This window comes from Lissotriton vulgaris, chromosome 5 (assembly GCF_964263255.1).
Source record: "Lissotriton vulgaris chromosome 5, aLisVul1.2, whole genome shotgun sequence".
Classification (NCBI taxonomy): Eukaryota; Metazoa; Chordata; class Amphibia; order Caudata; family Salamandridae; genus Lissotriton; species Lissotriton vulgaris.
In genome coordinates this window covers 4,857,734-4,876,635 of record NC_141693.1, presented here as the reverse complement: position 1 = coordinate 4,876,635, position 18,902 = coordinate 4,857,734, and the positions used below count along the sequence as shown (strand labels likewise).

General features: G+C 47.3%; 1 protein-coding gene across 1 annotated transcript in view; it reads left to right on the top strand.

The window, feature by feature from the left end:
• The window catches only part of PFDN6 (prefoldin subunit 6), a 48,452-nt gene extending 30,131 nt beyond the window's left edge, over window positions 1–18,321 (top strand). The window contains exons 3-5 of the mRNA XM_086920623.1: window positions 8,155–8,225; window positions 8,578–8,702; window positions 17,565–18,321. Coding sequence (XP_086776749.1) covers window positions 8,155–8,225; window positions 8,578–8,702; window positions 17,565–17,685 — 317 coding nt within the window. The 3' untranslated portion in view covers window positions 17,686–18,321. The remainder of the gene's footprint in view (window positions 1–8,154; window positions 8,226–8,577; window positions 8,703–17,564) is intronic.
• Window positions 18,322–18,902: the final 581 nt, after the last annotated feature.

Below are 18,902 nucleotides of genomic sequence, written 5' to 3'. Positions count from 1 at the left end.
ATGCCCAGAGTTGCCGAGTGTGATCGCTGATCAGAGTGGGCACCGAGGCGAGAGAATTATCGAGTCCGCTGACCCTGGTCCAGAAACCTGCCGCGCCGGGAATCGAACCCTGGTCCCGGGCCGTCCTCTGCTCTCGGGTCTGCCGCCTCTAACCAGTGAGCCACACTACTTCGCTGTGCAATCATCCGGACCCAACACTAGGCGGCGATCTATGCACAGATATGAATGTCAGCAGCCCTACATGCCAAGAACAGATGCATACTGGTAAGTAGCATATTCGATTTTTCCGAGTAAACTTGGTCTGTGTGAGACGAAGTGCCCGACTGTATTTTTCCACTGGGCCTGCTCTCACCTGCAGTCACATAATGTTATATTAAAATTATTTATAGAGCGCACTTACACCAGGCGGTTTCATGGTGCTAGGAGCGGAGGGACAACGGCAGGAAAATAACAAACTTTGTTCATAGGCTTGTGAGTACAGAAGAGTTTTAAGAAGAGTTCGGAATTGAGTGTACCACATAACCAGTCTCAGCTCAATTGGGAGGGAATTCCAGAAGCGGGAGGCCAAAAAAGAGAACCTGAGACCACCATGTTTTTTGCGTTTGAAGATGGGGATAGTGAGCAAGTTAAGATTAGAAGAACGGAGTTCGCGTGAAGGGACGTAACGTTGGATCCTGGAGGAGATAAAGGCCGGGCCCTGACCGGCAAGGGCTTTAACCCCGTGCATGCTGCCGCGATTCTGCGCCTGTGCAGCTCATTCCAATTGCGGGTGCGGTCATGACGGCCCCCAGCTGTCATCAGCACACGAGCACTGTAGTGCATGACGGCTGGGGGCCGTCATCCGCATGCAAGGGGTTAAAGATGGTACAGCCTAATTTAAATACACAGCGTTTGGCTACCGGGAGCCAGTGAAGGCTCTTCACCAGGGGGCTAACGTGTTGATGTTTGGGTTGGCGGAAGATGAGTCTGGCTGCTTGGTTTTGTACGAGCTGAAGGCGATGAAGCTGGTATGCTGGAATGCCCACATAAATTGAATTCGCATAGTCAATGCAAGAGGTGACCAGGGCCAAGATAACAAGAGTGAGGTCCGTGGTAGTCAAACACCTGCAGATCTTCCGGATTCTGCGAAGGTGGAAGAAGCAGGAAGATACCACGACATTGATCTGTGGCTTTAAGGACAGGTCGCTGCAGATGATGACCCCAAGACTTTTTACAGAGTCTGCTGGGTGGGGGGGGGGGATGCCCAGGGGTGACGGCCAAAAGCTGGAGTTCCAGGGGTTAGTGGCGCCTCCTGTAAGTATGAGTTCTGTTTTGTCAGGATTTAGTTTTAATTGATTGGTGTACATCCATTCACTGATGGAGATCATGGTAGATTGGAAATTGCTGATGGATGTGTTGAGTCTATGTTGAACACCAACTGGAGGTCGTCAGCGTAGTTAAAGGTTGTGGCTGGGCTGTTTCGTAGAGACACAATCAGGGGTTGCTTATATAGTTTGAACAAGAGGGGCGATAGAGCAGAGCCCTGGGGAACCCCACAAGTCAGTCGAGTTTTTTTCCGCCGAGAAGTTGGCTAGGCGGACTGCCTGGAAGCGCTTATGTAGGAAGGAGGTGATCCATTTAAGGGCCGGACCCTGGATGCCGGCATTACTGACACGGTCAATCAGGAGTTCATGATCGACCGTTTCAAAAGCGGGTGACAGATCTAAAAGCACCAGGGCCTGGGTGATGTTTTTATCAGCTCCTCTCCTAAGCTCGTCCATGACTGCCAAGATGACTGACTCCATGGAGTGTGCTGGCCTGAAGCCTGCCTGCCGGGTGTCGAGGAACTGGGAATGCTCAATGAATGAGCTGGGGCAATTTGTGACCTGAGCCTCTAGTATCTTGCTGAGATAGGGAAGCAAGGAGATTGGACGGTAATTGCTCATCGCTATTGGATCGGCATTAGGTTTTTTCAGTATTGGGATGATTACGGTGTTTTTAAAGGTATCCGGAACGATGCCTAGTTTGAGGGAGTTGTTGAGGAGTAAGAGTGGCGGGTCAGGGCAAGTAAGAAAGGCCTCTTTCAAAATGTGGGGGGGATAGCAGTCGTTAGGAGAGCCTGATCCCACCTTGTTTAGAAGGGCCAGGAATTCCTCTTTGGAGAGGAGGAGAATTGTGGGTTAGGTAGGGGTAGGGATATGGTTCTTGATAGAGGTGATTTTATCAATGAAGAATGAGTTCAGCGAATCGTATAATGATTGGGAGGGGACAGATTTAGCGATCACCCTGTCTGGTTGTGCGAGCTCATCGACCATTGCAAAAATGTCTTTGGCCTTTGTGGATGAGTTAGTGATTTTCAGGGAGAAGTAAGCAGTTTTGGTCTGAAGGATGGAATCTTTGTAGTTTTTTAGCAAGGCTACATACACCGCTCTCGCCTAGGGTGCATAAGCTCGCCACAAGCGGCGCTCTGCTTGTCTGAGTGCCAGTGTTTTTCTTTTTAGGTCGTCGGAGAACCAGTGTTGGGCATTGTGGGGGCGTTTGAGGTTAGTTTTTTTAAAGGGGTCCACCCTATTACTGGCTGATTCCAGCCAGTGATCGAGGATAGAAGCCTGAAGACAGATGGGGGCATCTTCGGTGGGGAAGGTGGCTGTTAAAAATGCGTGAAAGTCGTCCATGTTGGCCTGTTTCCAGTTTCTGGCCAGGAGGTTACCTGCCGGAGGCGGCTTGAGAGGAGGAGTGTAGGCCATGGTAAAAGTAACAAGCATTGGAAATGCAATAGGTCTCGCATTAGGAAAGTTTGAGCAATTGGTATTGTAAATGACACTTTTTTTTATTTATGTGTTGGTTTTGTAACTAGCAAAAGTAATAGCTTTGTCAGTTACAATGTCAATAGTTTTAACTTTCGCAAATGTGACACCTATAGCATTTGTAATGCAATGTGTGTTGTCTTTACGTGACTTGGATGTATTGATATTGCAAATAACAATGGCTTTTAATTTTGTAAATAATGCTGGTATCACTGGGCGCGGATTGTATGGCTTGCACATTGGCAATATTTAACCACTTAATCAGCCTAGACGTGTTTTTTAATTTTATTATTATTATATTGTCAATGCGAGACGGTATCTCGAGTTTCAGCGAACTGGCAGATCTGTTTTATGAAGAGACTCTGCATTCAGTAACTGAAATATTATGTGAAATGTATTCTGATTAATAATGCGTCTTTGTGCGCTTCTAACGGAGAGTGGAAGCAAGGGGCTGGAGCCTGCCTTTCTGGCTCGCAAGTATTTATTATTATTATTTTTTTTTATAGCGCGAACTTTACCCGAAGGTGTTAGAGCGCTTTACATTTACATTGGCACCAGTTACAGTACATAAGGACTACGGAGTACCACTCTTTTGAACTTTTAATGTTAGCAGGGGTGGCTTCTACGAGTGTATGTGGAAATCCCTTTCACAGGATCATTGTTTCCAAGTCTTAAAATGTCAGCAGATTCCTGCCAAAGAGAAAGAGTATCTATCTAGCCCTGGGGAATGAATGGAAAAAAAAAAAATATATATATATATATATATATATATATATATATATATATATATATATATATATTTTATTTTAAAACAAGACAAATTAATTGTAATTCTGGACCTAGAGGACTGCAAGGGATGTCCCATCTACTCGTAATTGTTGGCGTTGCTGACATAAATGTTATTAATACCGATGTCTGCCATTGCTTCTAAGAATGAGAATATTTTCGAGCATAGGAATAGAACCTGTTAGTAAATGACCCTTGTGTACATAATACACCACACGGCACTTGGCTCTTGCTGCCTAAACAAAGTGCTCTTATTGCACCACACGTTACCGCGGACTGGTATTTTTCATTCTTATAGTTGCCGAAGCGCTTTGAAGCAGTCTCCGACAACGGCAGCGCTTCGTAAGGCAGACAGAACACGAGAAATACATTAAATTACAAAAGCGAGTAAATGAATTAAGTGGCGCACTTTAATGGCAATGGGCTCTCCTCGCAGTATCTTTTGGATAGCGGGAGGGCATTATTATTGTGTCCAAAAGATGGCCGATAATGGAATTTTTAAAAAGCTCTTGTTATTTGTGGTAATTTTACGCTTTTCTTCTGTCTTTGATGCCGAGGACGCCAGGGCTCGGCCACTGTTTCTCAATGTTAAAAAAAATAAGTGATTTTAACCGAGACAACTGTCTGTCGGTTGTTGCTTATTTTGGAGGAAAGCACTTTATTTCGGATTTTTTTCATGCGGTTTGCTAAACCTCATGCTGAGTTGCGTGTGAAGCATCCCTGTGAACCGCTGTGCAGGGTGATAAACTCGCGGTGTACGGGGACACCTCTTAAATAAAGCGTCACAAGTCCCCAACAATGTGCAAACATGTGTCAGCGCACAGCAATGACACCAGAAACACGAGCCCAGCGTGAGATGGGCATTTAGCTGAGCAGTGACTCTAGGGACGGGGATATCCGAGGACAATCCCAGCTTCCCCACTGGATCGTGTGTGATCGTCCATCAGTTTACTTTAGATCGAACAATTATCTACCAAAGGACCCAGTTTAGCAGATTTGTGTACGTCCGAAATAAGCGCAAAGCTGGCGTTCAGCTATTTAAAATCTGCATATTTACATTTATAGGTATTCTAAGCTCATTTTGCGCCTTTGGAAATCGCTTTAGTGTATAATCCAAATTAGGAATTTATTTATTTATATAAGGACCACTTTAATCGGGTTGGCCGTTCCCCAAAGAGACAGAAAGTGTTTAGAAATCTGTATCCGAAGAGAATGATGTCACGCCTGTGCAGTGTGCGCACTAATTCACGGGTGTGAGATTTCGTCGAATTGCAGCTTTTTTTACTAAACCAGGGGGAATTCTACTTTTTACCAAGTAGTGAAAGTGTAATTATACATATAGTGACCCCAGCGTGTGTAACGTTTAGCGCTTGTGCTACTGCGGTGTTATTCATTATTATATTTCAAAAAGCTTTGAAAGGATTGGCTGAATCAAAACACCCCAATCTGTCCAGAACTTTTAAAAAAAACACATTTCCAGGGGGTTTGAGGCAATGTCTGCAAACTGCGGGCAGAGAGAATGTGCGAAATGTAAAGCACGACACGGCGGGCAGGGGAGGGGGCGGAGCGGGGAGAGGGAACAGACGGAGGGAAGGCAGATAAGGGGAGGGGGGAGGAGAAATGCGACACGGCGGGCAGGGGAGGGGGCGGAGCGGGGGCCTGGAGTGCGGCTGAGGGAACTGATGTGCACGCGCTTTTAAGCTCAATGCGCATGCGCATTGAGCTTAAAAGTCACGGGCACTGCAAGGAATCGCCACGATTCCTTGCAAGTTGGATAAAGAGTGGATAAGCCCCCATAGTCTCGCTTGCTCGATGCGCATGCGCATCGACAGGCGAGACCTAATAAAATGATGGTCAGACCAAGTACATGGAGACACTAGGGGGGGGGGAATGATTTCTATATTAGAGGTCCAAACTTGGTCCAGAATATGCCCTTTGGCATGGATAACCTTGTGCACATGTTGGGTACAATTCATGCCTAATAGAAGGTCCGTGAACTCAACGGAGCTGGCACTCTACATAAGGGTATACGTTGTGTCTAAGGGAGGAGAGGGGGAACCCAATGTACAGATAACACTTTAAAGACGCTGCTTCCAAATATCGCTTCAGCTTTTGTCATTTTTATGCTGTAATTATACAATGGTTGTATGATGACATCTATATAAAAGCACTCCAACGATGTGGTCCATGCGTTTAAAATTTAAAATAGATGTAGAATAAGAATTGGCTTAATTAGGCATTGATTTATTTATTTGCCAAGTGCCAGGCACTGCTGCCTACATGTGAAATCTTCACACGTGATTTCACCTCATTCTTTCACTCGTACATATCATGTCACAGTAATCGTTTGCTCCGCCTCTCATAATAAACCATAAATGGACAATCTAGTCCTTTGGTACAGCCGTTTGTGATTTTCGTCAATCCCCGCCCTCCCCCCACACTCCCATCACCCTTGATGTCTCTTATTTTCTTGAGTAATTTTGCCCAGATAGTAGAAAAACAAGATTCCTAACAATGAAAGACTGAAAAACTTTACTAAACTTTCACATCCAAAATCAAACCAAGCCACCATACACAACTGATGTATGTAAATCCCCAAACAGTATAAAATGGCAGCCAGAGTAGGAAAGTACTTTGTTGCCATACAAAGGGTAGAAGGCGCTATACCAACTTTTCTAACATAGCATGAAATACAAACTAGAAGCAGGGAGGCTGTACGAAACAGTGAAGGGCTCTAGCCGACTACCTGCCCGCCTTGAAGGGGAACGGATGGATGGAGAGGCACTAGGACAGAGCCATTGGACTTCTTTCACTTGAGAAATCTTCCTGAACCGGATCTGTGCTGCGAACTCAGCATTACAGCTCTTCCAGCTCATAAGGGGAAATCGGGATTGCCAAGGCCTGCCAGCTGGGCCGTAGGGAGGCATCCAAAAATGCACGAGGAAGCAAAACACAGACAGATATCAGAGGGCCCGCTGCTCGGCACCTGGGAGAGTGGGAACTGGAAAAGATGAGTAAAACGAGATAAAAGCAAAAGAAGCGGAGAGGGTGCAGCCCAGGTAGGCCACTTTGTTTGGGCTCTGGAGTGGTGACAGATAAATCTTGTAACGTACCAGAGACTCAACATCAAACGGTCCATGTGGTCTAATACAACAGCGGCCACTGAAAAAGAACAATGAAAATATTTACACAGACCTTCTGTCTCGCCTTCTCCCTGTCACGGTCTGTCAGGCCAAGCGGGAAGAAAACCTCGGGTGGGAGCATGTGTGTGGAGGGGGGAGGAGAAGGATTCTTTTAATATTGAACTTTTGCAAGAGCAATGCGTGCCAAGAATGAAATAAAGTTTTCTGACAGCTGCAATTTGAACTTGGCGGCTGTGGATGGAAGCTCATTAAAAAAAAAAAGTGTGCCGCAACTCATACAAAAACTACCAACCAGCCTCAACGCTTGTGACGGTCTCTCTCCGTGCCGCTGGAAAATGGGCGAGAGACCGCCTTCTACACCTGCGCAGATTCTGGCACGTCCACACACATAGTCCACAGCACCAGAGCAGAGGCCATGCCTGTAAAACCACGGGCCTCTAAACCAATCCAGAGGCTGCTCCTGCTGTTACAGCAGTACCTGGATTGGCTGGGGTAGGGGGCCTCCCCGCTCATACTGAGACTGTGGGATGGGTCTTTAACTCAACCCCAGCCTCACTAATGTGTGCTGTGTTGCAGAGACTCTGGAGACCTAGTCCGCATGTCAGGCTGCTGAAAAAAAGGCAGCTATCCAACCTGACATGCGCACTTGGTCCGTGGTGCTGCTAACAAGTGTCAGTCTGCCAAATCAAATGTTAAGCAAGCCCCGCCACCTTCAGGCCTGCAATGGCTTTAGGATCCTCCTCAGTCTCTGTTATGCATCGGTCTGCGGCAAAGGCTGACTGCTGCAGGCAGATTGTAAACAGTACACTGTGGCAGCTATTCCGCTGCAGTGCTAAGGGGCGGGAGGGCCGCGCGGCGCTTCCGCGCTGGTGATGAAACCGCTTCGTCACGCCCCTCGGGTGAGCTGTGCTTGTGACGGAACGGTTCCGTCACGGCCCCGCCTGCTCAATAGAACGCGCCGCGCAGGCGCAAAAATCAGGGGCCGTGACGGAACGGTTTCGTCACCAGCACAGCCCACCCGAGGGGCGTAACGGAACGGTTCCGTCACAAGCATGGGAGGGGTTAATTGACTCTGCTCACAATATTAGGGGGTTGGTGGGGGCCGTATTATAAGCGAGGCAACTCCCCCATGCCCTGATGGAAGCACAGTCCCTGGCCTGGTTCTGCAATACTTATTGAAGGGTGAGGATCACTCCTGAGATCTGTCTCCTTTCTTCCCCTGCCGTCCACCTCTGTGCTCTCCTTGTATGTCTGTCTCTAGTGTCTTCCTCCCCTCATGGCTGAGATCAGTCTCCTTTTGGTTCTCCCTTTTGTCTTCACCTGCCCTCAATTGGTCCTTGAATCCTTCTGTCTCTCTCTCACTTGTGATCTCCTGGCCTGCTTTGACCCTATCTGTCTTGTTATGCATGTCTAATACTTTCCTCCTCTGCTCTCCCTAGATCTCAATAAGTGTATGTCAGCCAGGCAGAAACTAGAAGCGCAAGTGACCGAGAACAACATTGTGAAGGAGGTGAGATGCGACAGCATATTCTGATGTTATTTTTTAGATATTGGCTAAATGCCTCATTGCTACTTTCTCTACTCTAAACATCTGGGTGGGTGCTGCTGGTGTTTTGGAAGAGTCCTGTTTTGTGGGGAGTGGAAGAACCCCTTTTGTGAAATATCTTGGTGTGATTGTGAGGTTCCGCAGAATGCATAGCGGAATATCCCTCTCGGGTTGGCGGAGTAGTGGTAATCTATTATGGCTCCCCCACCCCCCCTTTCTGGTTAATGGTGTTTTGTAGTTTGCTTTCTGGTGATTAGAGTGGAGAATTCTCTGGGTAACCGTGGCGGTAACTCTCCCCTCTGTCTCTCTCTAACAGGAGCTGGACTTGCTGGATGTGTCCAACACAGTGTTCAAACTAATCGGGCCGGTACTGGTAAAGCAGGACCTGGAAGAAGCGAAGGCCACTGTCTCTAAGCGCCTGGACTACATAAATGGAGAAATGTGAGTCCTTGCTTTGTCAGAGCCAGCATGTGCGCAGGTTGTCTTCTGCTGAGCTGTATGAACAACATGTAACCCTGGAGTGCTATAAAAACGAGTGATGCTGCACCTGGCTCATTCACTCATATGGTGCCTTGGCCTGTATGTATGCCTACAGCACACAGAAGCATGTAATGCTCCACCGTTGTCTTCCTTATTAGTCTTTCATGCTTTGTATGTATAACCGTTCCATGTCCCCATGTACATTGTTTCGTGCCTTGTCGTTCCTTTACTTCATGCCCGTGCTCTCCCTCCGTACGCCTTTTGTACTAATTTCAGCAGTACTGTTTTCTACACTGCCTCTCTTTACGTATTTAGAGCATCGATTTGAAATAGGGACTGTTATGTTTGCTAGGTTCCCAATTCTCTCTGCATCTGTTGTGTTTCCTGTAAGTTTCAGAGGGTTGGTCCCACCACTAGGCGAGAGATCTGCAGCCAGTCTTGCACTCTTTGTGTTTATTTATATGTATTTGTATAGCTCTCTGTTCTCTCGCGAGCGTATTCTGACACACAGACACATTCTGATGTAGTGTTCTTCGCAGAGGTGGGTCTTCTACCCTTTCCTAAATTGGAGCAGCGTTGGGGTGGTCCTGATTGTTGTTCCAGATCCTGGGTTAATTGATGGAAAAGACCTGCTGTCTTGTTTTTAAGTGTTTTAACTTCTTAGTCTGACGTCAGATGGTGCCTTGGCTGCGGCTATGCTGAGATCCACCAGAGATGGTGAGCTTGTCTGCAAGATCACAGGATCAGTGGGAATGCTGGTCTTGATTGCTTTGTAAGGGATGCAGCTGATTTTGAAGATGGCGATTGCTGGCAAGGTTCCCCAATGAAGTGCCATCAGGATGGGGACAATATTTTTCAGGCCCTGGATGCCACATGCTGCGGTGTGTAGGATTTTCTACAGTGGTGTCGGTGTGGAGTCTAGGAGGCCATTGAGCAGGGTATTACCACCATCCAGAAACAGAGAGCTTAATCAGCAGTTCTGAAGCTGCTATAGAGCTGGAGAGCTGGTACTAGACCATCTTTGCTTTCTTTTTGGGTGTGGTTGGTGCCCAGGGAAATCCAAGTGACTTGGCATTTGTTGAAAGAAGGTTCAGGTCATTAAACTATTTTTGGGATGAATCTTGTTTGGTTTTCTCGGCAAATAAGAATTCTCTGTAGATGGGCTTGAGCTTCAGCTAGGCTCTGGACATCCAGGTCTGGCTGATGTGCAAGCAGCGTTTGAGTTGTTGGATGTCTGAAGCAGAAGAGACAGTTTTCTGTGATTAAAGCACCAAGCGGCTGCATGTAAAGGTTGAAGATGACAGGAGATAGTATGGAGGCTTCGGGGGACTCCAGAGGCGATAGGGGTCTTTTGTGAACCTGGTCTCTGTTGGAAATGTGGAAGGAGAACCAGTGAAGGACACTACAGGTAAATTCCATTTGAGACTCCAGGGTGTCTCAGAGTGTTGAATGGTCAGCTGTCGAAGGCAGCTGCGCTGTCCATCAATATCAGGAGGCAGGGGACATCGTATGTGGTCCAGCAGGCATCGTCTATGATGTCATTTTGCAGTCTCCATGCTGCAGAATGATCTAAAGCCAGACTGGTAGTCGTGCAGGAGATGGTTAGCATTAAAGTGATTTTTGAGTTGAATGTAGACTACTTTTTATTCTTGCCAATGAATGGTAAGTGAGTGATGGGATAGTAGCTCGTGAGGTCTTTGGGCCCTAGTGTAGATTTCTGGAGGAGAGGGGAGGATATGGCTTGGCTGGGAAGATGCCTTGAATGAAGGAGGTATTGATAATGTTAAGTTAGCCAAGAGAGCATCCCCAGAGAGAGCTCTGGTGAAGGACAATGGTAAGACCCCATCGTCTTCAGAAGTGGCTTAGAGGAAGTTCAGTATGTCAGTGAGCTCTGGGAGAGATAGGGCTTTGAAAGCTGACTGTTGCCGGATTCTATGGGAAGGGGTGTGTGTATGAATTGTCGCAGGCTTGTTGTCTAAGTTCTGTTAAATCTTTTCTACTTTTTCACTAAAGAAGTTGATTGAGCAGATGTATAAGTGCCTCTGGCACCCTGGCGTCTTTTCTTTCCACTTCTTTGAACACTGATTCAGAGCTCTGCTCCCTTATTTGTCGATTTGACAAGTATGTAAAAATTGAATACCATTGTGCAAGCTAACAATGTGCCCAACTTTGAACTACAGGATCAAACTATGAGGAGTTGGCCTGGTATATGATGCTCACTAGTTCTAGTGATCACCTTGTACCATGCCAAACAACCCTTATGATGATTGATTGTAAGTCAACCTTATAGACCAGCTGTCCTAGATGTAGCGTGGACAAAGCAGTCTTAGGCTAAACTCTGTAAAGGCATGTGAAGCAAGCTATTTTACCATATACAATCCCCTTGAATACCAAATGAAAGGACACCACACAGATATATATTGAAAATATATATATATATTTATTTACTACAAGTATCCCCTATACTCTTTATGAGCACAGAAGCAAATGCGTTAAAACAAAACACTGTTTAAAAATACAAAAGTTGCACAATATGGATAGGCCCTGGTGGCCACTCAAACCATATACTAAAATAGTGGTATAAGTATCACTAATCGAAAAGGAAGAAGGCTTAGGGCCTTGGGAATCGCTGGGGCTGTTCGGGACTAGCAGTGATGAAGTCGGGAAAGGCCCTCAGGACTCTGGTGCAGCGCTTAAAGCACACGCATGCACCAATGCAAAGTCAATGGTGCGTAAAACTTACAAAGTTACTGAAAAGGGAACCTTCCGGATGAACTAGAACCTAGCAACTTGGAACATAGACACTAGAGGTGTATTGCTACACAGGAGCACCGGAGTGCCAGGGTTACCTCGCCCACAGGAAGCAGGTGCATATGTCTCAAAGTGTGTCGGGTTTCGTCGCGCTGGTCTATGGAGCCTGTAGATGAAGATGCTGCAGGCGGGTCGTCGAGGAGAGTTCCGGTGGATCCAAGGGTGGATCTGAAGAGGTGAAGACCTGAAAGCATAGGGGACAATGTTCAAAGCCACTAGCCAGTGACTACTGTGGAACCAGGAGTGAACCAGGCTATGTCGGGTGCAAACAGGTGAAGAAGTGAAGATTGTCTCTGCAGCCACGTGGACGCGAAGGGGTCGAGGACGTCCAGGAGTCGATCACGAGCTGTCCCACGAAGGCTCTAGCTGATGGCGGTGTCGGCTTCTTGATCGGAGCAAACAGGCCTTGGCTAATGCAAGCCACGCAGGAAACGATGCAAGCTTCTCACTCGGACGAGCAAGGTCAGAGGGGTTGCTCCTTTTTAAAGGAGCGAGGGCCAGTCTGTAGCAACCAGACCAGCGGTGTTGATTTCGGATTTCGTCGCCAAGTTGGCCACTAGCCAACGGGCCAGTAACCGGGATGACTCGTCGAGTGGCAAAATGCAAAAGGGCCCCACGCAGATCGTGGAGATGCTGGGGGCTGATCTTTGGTGCAGATACTGCTCGGTGGTGGGGCTTCTCAAACCCCAAAGCACAGCGTCGAGGGTGCCTCGGGTGCTGCGCAGTCAGCTTCTCGGGGGTCTTTCAAGATGGCCGGTCTCATGTCTCTCGATGCCTCCACGGGTCTCTTCTTTCCAGGGACTGTGGATCGGGCTCTGAGATGTCTGGGAATCCAGGTCTTGTCGGGCTCTGGGCTCCGGCTCCGGCGGGAGGCGGCTGCAAAGCAGATGTCGAGTTGCTGGATGGTGCCTGTATTCACAGGGTGGTCACTCCTTGGCCACAAGGGAGATGCTCTCCAGTCTTCTGTGCAGCAGAATGTCGAAGTCCAGTTTTTTTCTTAGTTTCAAGTCGAGTTCAGGATGATCTGAAGTCTTGGTACACAGCTCCTACTCTTATTCCAAATCTAGGGGCCGGATCACCTGCTAGGTCCCTCCTCTGGGTGGGACCAGGAAGGGGGGGGGGGTTACACCCCCTTTCCTTTGTCCAGTTCCGCGCCAGGACTGGGGCTGGAAAGCCCCAGCACCGGTTTGGACTGGCTTATGCACAGGGACACCTTGTGTGCCCCAGGCATGTCTCATTCTATTCAGCCCTGTCCTACCCAATACACAAAATCCTGTCTGGGGTGGTGCTAGCACCTCCCAAGGCAGGAAACCCTTTGTCCAAGCCTCCCTCGCTGGAAGGACTCCCAGCAGCAGGAGGTCAGACTTGTGTCTGTGGTGGCAGCATCCATTTTGTGATGCTGAGGCTCGAGTTAACTTTAACCGGGGTTCAGGTTAGGTACATGTCTTGTCCCTCTAGGAGGGTGGAATGCTACCCCCGTTGCCAGAATTGGCGAGGGGGTAGTATTCCAATTCGTATGACACCTTACTCGACAGGTTTCGATAAAGCTAAACCAAAGTTAGCAAGTAACCGCGTGGATTATAATGCACTTAAGAGTATATGGTATGGCAATATCCCGGAACAGCTAAGGGAGTTGTTCCCGACAGCTGCAGACAGGCTCAGCTCGCCATCTCACATGAAACCAAGCACTCTGCCTCCAGAATTGTTAAGGCCTGCCATAGGAGTGACTTATAGGTTACCATGTGTCCATATATGTTAAATATAGATATACTATACCTAAGTAAGAGGTGATTACACCAACTTACCCCAGCTGATTGATCAGCCAGTTTCAAATATGGAGGCCAGGCCAGGGGTGGCATAATACATGCTGCAGCCCCTGGTAGGCCTTAGTTACACCTATTCCCTGGGTACCTAGGGTACACTGTTACAGGGGCCTATAAGGTGAACCAATTCCAATTGTGTATGTACCTAAAGTACATGGAGTCCATTTTAAGGGGAGAGCAATTAGCCTGGGGACCTGAACAGCAGGATCCCAGGCCAACTAAAGTCAAAAACCAGCAAAACACCAGGCAAAAAGTTTAGGGGTAACCATAGTCAGATATCCACCTTCCTACACAAACCATGTCAAAACTGTCTAAAACAGATTGCGGCACACAACCATCTTGTCTTGTGTGAGGCAGTATCAGCTATGGTCTACCAAGGTGCAATCTAATAGATGGGCTCTCTAGATTGTCCAGCTATGTCCTGTTATTTCCTTCACACAGAACGGCTCTGAGGACCACCTATCCATCTTACTGCAAGAGGTGCGAGCTCTCTTGTGGAAAGGATCCTTCGGGAGGGAGATGCACTTGGAAATAGGAATGGGCTGTTACTCCTGCTGTTTCCTTGTGCCTTAGAAATATTCAGGCCTTCATCCAGTTTTAGAAGGACAAGTTCAGGTTCTGTCTGCCCTAGATCTTGGTGACTGGATTGTAGCCTTGGACCTGCAGGACGCTTACATTTGTTGCCCCTCCTGCAATCCCACCAATGTTAATTACAGTTCATGGTTGGCTAGGAGCGTTTCCAGTTTGCTGTGCTTGCCTTTGCCAATACCAGTGCCCCTTGGGTGTTAACATAAAACCTATGGTGGTGGTCTTCCCCCGTCTCCCGAGTTTGGGGATACCAGTTTTTCTCTATCTTGACAACTGGCTACTGAAGGCAGGCTCACAAAGTCTGTCGTAGACCACCTTAAGATTGCAATGGACTTTGTGCCATCATTAGGGTTTTTGAACAACGAGCCTAAGTCACACCTGACTCCTTCTCAGAGGCTTCCTTTTATGGAGGCTGTCTTTGACAAAGTGCAATTCATAGCCTTTCCTGTGTCACAGCGCTTCAAAAACATTCCAGCTATGATCTTTGTTTCGGCCTTTTCCCTGGATCACTGTGTGAACCGCTCTCAGGCTTTTTGACCTCTTTGGCTCATGCGTTCTGCTTGTCGACTTCCCCAGATGGCACATGCAGGTTCTCCAGTGGGATCTGAAGTTTCAGTGGGCCCCACATCAAGGAAGTTGTTCAGATGTCAAGCAGGTTTTGGAGGAGATTGCAGAAGATCTACAATGGTGGCTACCTGAGTCCAACCTAACTAGTGGCAGATCCTTCTCCCCTCTGCACTCTGAGCTTACAGTGGTGATGACACATCACTGTTGGGTTAGGGGAGTCCAACCTAACCAGTGGCAGATCCTTCTCCCCTCTGCACTCTGAGCTTACAGTGGTGACGACGCATCACTGTTGGGTTAGGGAGGTCATCTGTGAGGGCTGGAGATCAGAGGACTCTGGCTTCCGACAACAAATCACCTCCATATAATCTGTCGGAGTTGCAAGCCATTTTCCTGGCATTGAAGGCCTTCTTACCATACATCAATGAAATGCTGGTACGGGTTCTCACACCACCACCATGCAGTACTGCATTAAGCAAAGATCTGTATCCGTTTAGGTGATTGGATTGTCCGGCTTGTCCTCGGTTGTGTACCATCTGGCGGTATTATTGAACCCCACAGTGAGTGAGTTCAACTGACGGTTCCTGGTGGATCACAAATGATGGCTACAGCCTAAGGTGCCACAGGGTATCTTCTGACGATGTGTTGAACACTGGTGAGATCTTTCTGCCACTACTGAGTACACACAGTGTACACATTTTTGCACGTTTAATTTTCCACACAGGTCCTCCCTAAGAAAGGGATTTTGTGTGGGGTGGGACAAAGGATTCCTGTATGCCTTCCTGCCTCTGCTTTTCCTGGCCATAGTTTTGAAGAAGACCAGGAACGACTGTGCCTAAGTGTTCATAGTTGCCCCAGATTCTGCCAGGAGAGTGTGGTGTCTGGACCTTCCAAGGGAAAAGGTTTCTATTGCAGCAGAGGGGCAGGGTTCTCTACCTGAATACGTACAATCCATGCCTCGATGAGCGTAGATTGAATGGAAGCAGTTGAAGGCATTCAAACCTTCTTTGCCCCACCTTACACCTCGGAAGAAAAGACATTCCATTGGCTGGACCCAAAAAAAGCCTTAAGCTTTCACATCAATCGCCCACAGATCATCAGTTTTTTTGAGGCTCCCTGGGGCAAAGCAAGGTAAGACTGTGCAGGAAAGGACTCTGTCACAGTTGATAGTCGTTTGCTTTAAGATCTGCTGCACATTGGCCAAAAAGCACCCTCTGGAAGGACTGGGGTCCCATCCCACCAAGGCTGACACCACTGCACTGGCACGCGGAGTCCATGTTCTTAACATCTGCCAGGCTGGGATATGGGCATCTGTGCTCACGTTCATAAAGCACTGCTGCCTAGGCAGCTACGTCCAATAGGAAGGGCATGTCTTCTGTTCAGCCCTCTCCAGAGACTCGCCACCTTGTAATGTATTTACTCTAAAAGTGCAGAATGTGGGGTTAGAAGTAGACATTACAAGAACATATTACATACCTTTGGTAATGCTTTTGCTGGTGGATATGTTATCTAACTGCAAATTTCTTCCTACCCTTTCTATCTCCTCGTTCTGTAAAAAAGTCTCATTTTACAATCTTTGAAAAAGTCTCAAATTGGAGATCTGCACACCGACACCTCCAATTGCTTTGTGCGTCAAGTAAGAAACTGATGTCCGCACGCAAGGATAGCGCTCATATTTGGATCCACTCTGATCACTTTCAGGGTGGAACGAAGTCAACGTGGAGCCGCCCGGCGCCAACTAGCAGCGTAAGAGCACTGCTATGAAATCTTCTGGATTCAGTCTAGCGCCTGGGGAATATTCTAAAAGTGAGGAATCTACAGTTACAGTATCCACTAGAAAAAGTTGTTTTAGGGTTCCTATGGGAGTGAATATTCAGGTCCATGTTGGGTTATGTCTGCATCCTTCGAAGCCTTGATTGAACTCGGTGCGCAACATTGTAGCACGGATCACTGCCCTCCATATCAGGAGCCTACATTTGTAACTCTGGGTCTTTTTGGGGTACCTAATTCAAGAGTAGCTATTGGTCTTTGGCACTTGCAGCATTGTTTGATTGTGATCTTCAGGGCTCGTTCAATGTACAGTTCAAGAGTGAGTGGTTAGACGAGGGTGGAGAGCCTTGAATGCTCTACATGTCTTGCTCATAATGCTAACAGTTATCCATACCCTATTTTTCATGCCTTTGTGAAATCTTTAATCATTTGGTTTTCAATCTGATCTGTGCTTTTACCAAAATAAAAAACCTATGTTACCCCAAAACTCAATTGGCTCTCTCAAGCAGTTAACCCAAAAAAGATTGGGCTCTTAGAAACTATAGCGGAAAAGTGTCATTCTGTATGCCAATTCTATCAGCATTTGCTTGGTTAGATGCCTGCGCCGGCCGAATCAGAGCTGAAGAAAAGGACATGGCGTATGTTAAAATGAAGTGTTTATCTGCCCTTCCGCTGACAGTTGCGTTGTTTAGACAGAGAGTTTGAGGCAGAACATTACTTAATATAACTTTTCACGTGCACTGACCGAATCCTGCTCTCAGGAAAAATGGTGTCCTCTTTACTGAGTTCCCGTGATTAGTGGCTAGTGAAGGTTCTGGTCCCTGAACCCTAACTCTTGCGGCCCTTCTGGCCATTTGCATCATCTGAAGTGCTTACCTTAGAATATATTAACTCCTTGTCGCAGAGCGCCTTGCCTTCTCAGGCGTGGTGATGTCTGGCATGATTAACCTCTTTCGCAGTGGTATCCTTTCCCTTGTCCCCTCCACTCATAAGAGCTAATGTTGTGTAAAAACAGTAACTGGATCTTGGTGCCCTTTAGAAAACATGTAAATATAATAAAATACATGAATATTCAACTTACCTGCCCACAACCTGGAATCCCACTCCTCTGTTGGGTGGAAGCCTCCCACTTCATCCTTAGTTTTGCAGACTAGCATTGGGCCTGTCCATGGAGTCGCAAGTGCCGTATTCTGCCAGTATGTATGATGCTTCTCTCTCTGATGTTCGGTGCAAACTGACCTGTGTGTACTCTCCCTCTACCTTACAGAAAGCGTTACGAGTCCCAGATGAAGGACATGGAGAAGAAATCGGAGCAGCAGCGCGAGGTACTCTCTAAGCTCCAACAGGACTTCCAGAAGGCTCAGGGCAAGGTGGCCGTGAAGACATGAGTTGTGGTTCAAAACAGCCGGCCTCATCGCACCATCAGATCCTCATCTGCAACATTGACTGCTACTTACCCCAGCCCTGTCATCCTCTTGAGACTGTACATCAGAGGCTGCCATATCCCGTCATCTGTTCTTAAGACTTGTGTGCCTAAGTTTGAAATATTTAAACATCCCCTCAGTGTCACTGAATACAAACCAGTCAAATCAGAGACCATGGAGGCCCAGCTATGTGTCTAATGGTCAACTGGCCTTTGACAGCATGGATTGCCATTCTTCTGACATCACTGGGATTCTTAACACCAGAATTTCATGCTGTCTACTGGCTCTGTCAGCTTGTCTCAAGACTGGTATCCATGCCCTGATCTCTGTAAAGCAGACTTTGTGCCCTACCCATTCTCGGATGTGGACCAAGGAGCTGAAAGTCCCAGTACTCTGCAGGATGGGATGCTGTTTGCTTGGCCTTGTTCAGGGGATTGGACATGACTTTACACAGTGGTATGAAAGCTTGGATTGATCTTCGGGAGCGTGGGTGAAGAAGGAAGGATGTTCTGTACTGACCCACCAGGGTTTCGGGGGAGTTTCAGTTCTGTAGCATCTCGATTTCACTTTGCGACAATAAAACTGAGTAGTTGGAATGAACTCTGCTTTCCCGACAGTGATGTACTGTTTCATAGGGAGCTGGGGTGATTTACTGTGCATGGTTAGTGTGGCGCCAGACTTTGTTGTGCTTTAAATAGTGATTGGGTCGTCCTTTGATTTGTAGCACCTGTGCTAGGCAACTGATGCTTCTACACAACGATGAGTCCTTTCTACTGACCCTGCCCAGGGAATTGTTCTTGCAGTTGTAAAGCCCCTTGGATGGACTAGGCCACCTCTTTCACTCGAGACCATTGTAGGCAGTCACTGAAGATATCTGGCATTCAACAGCGTTGGTAGTTGCCAGGGCGGCCATGTCCTGGTCTTTCAGTAAGATAGCACTCTACCATGTCAGTCCTGAGTAATTCTTTTCACTTACAGTATGTGATTTTGCAGGCAGTACATGTTTATTTAAGAATGTAGAGTTGTAATATCTCTTGCCATAAAAGCAACACAACTATCTTTCCTCAAAAAAGCAATGTATGAAAAAACGTGGATACAAAAAAATGACTCAATTTTCTTTAGGAACGTGAGGATATCATATCTGCCGTTGTATAGATTTCTGCTTTCAAGCCGCTAGGAGC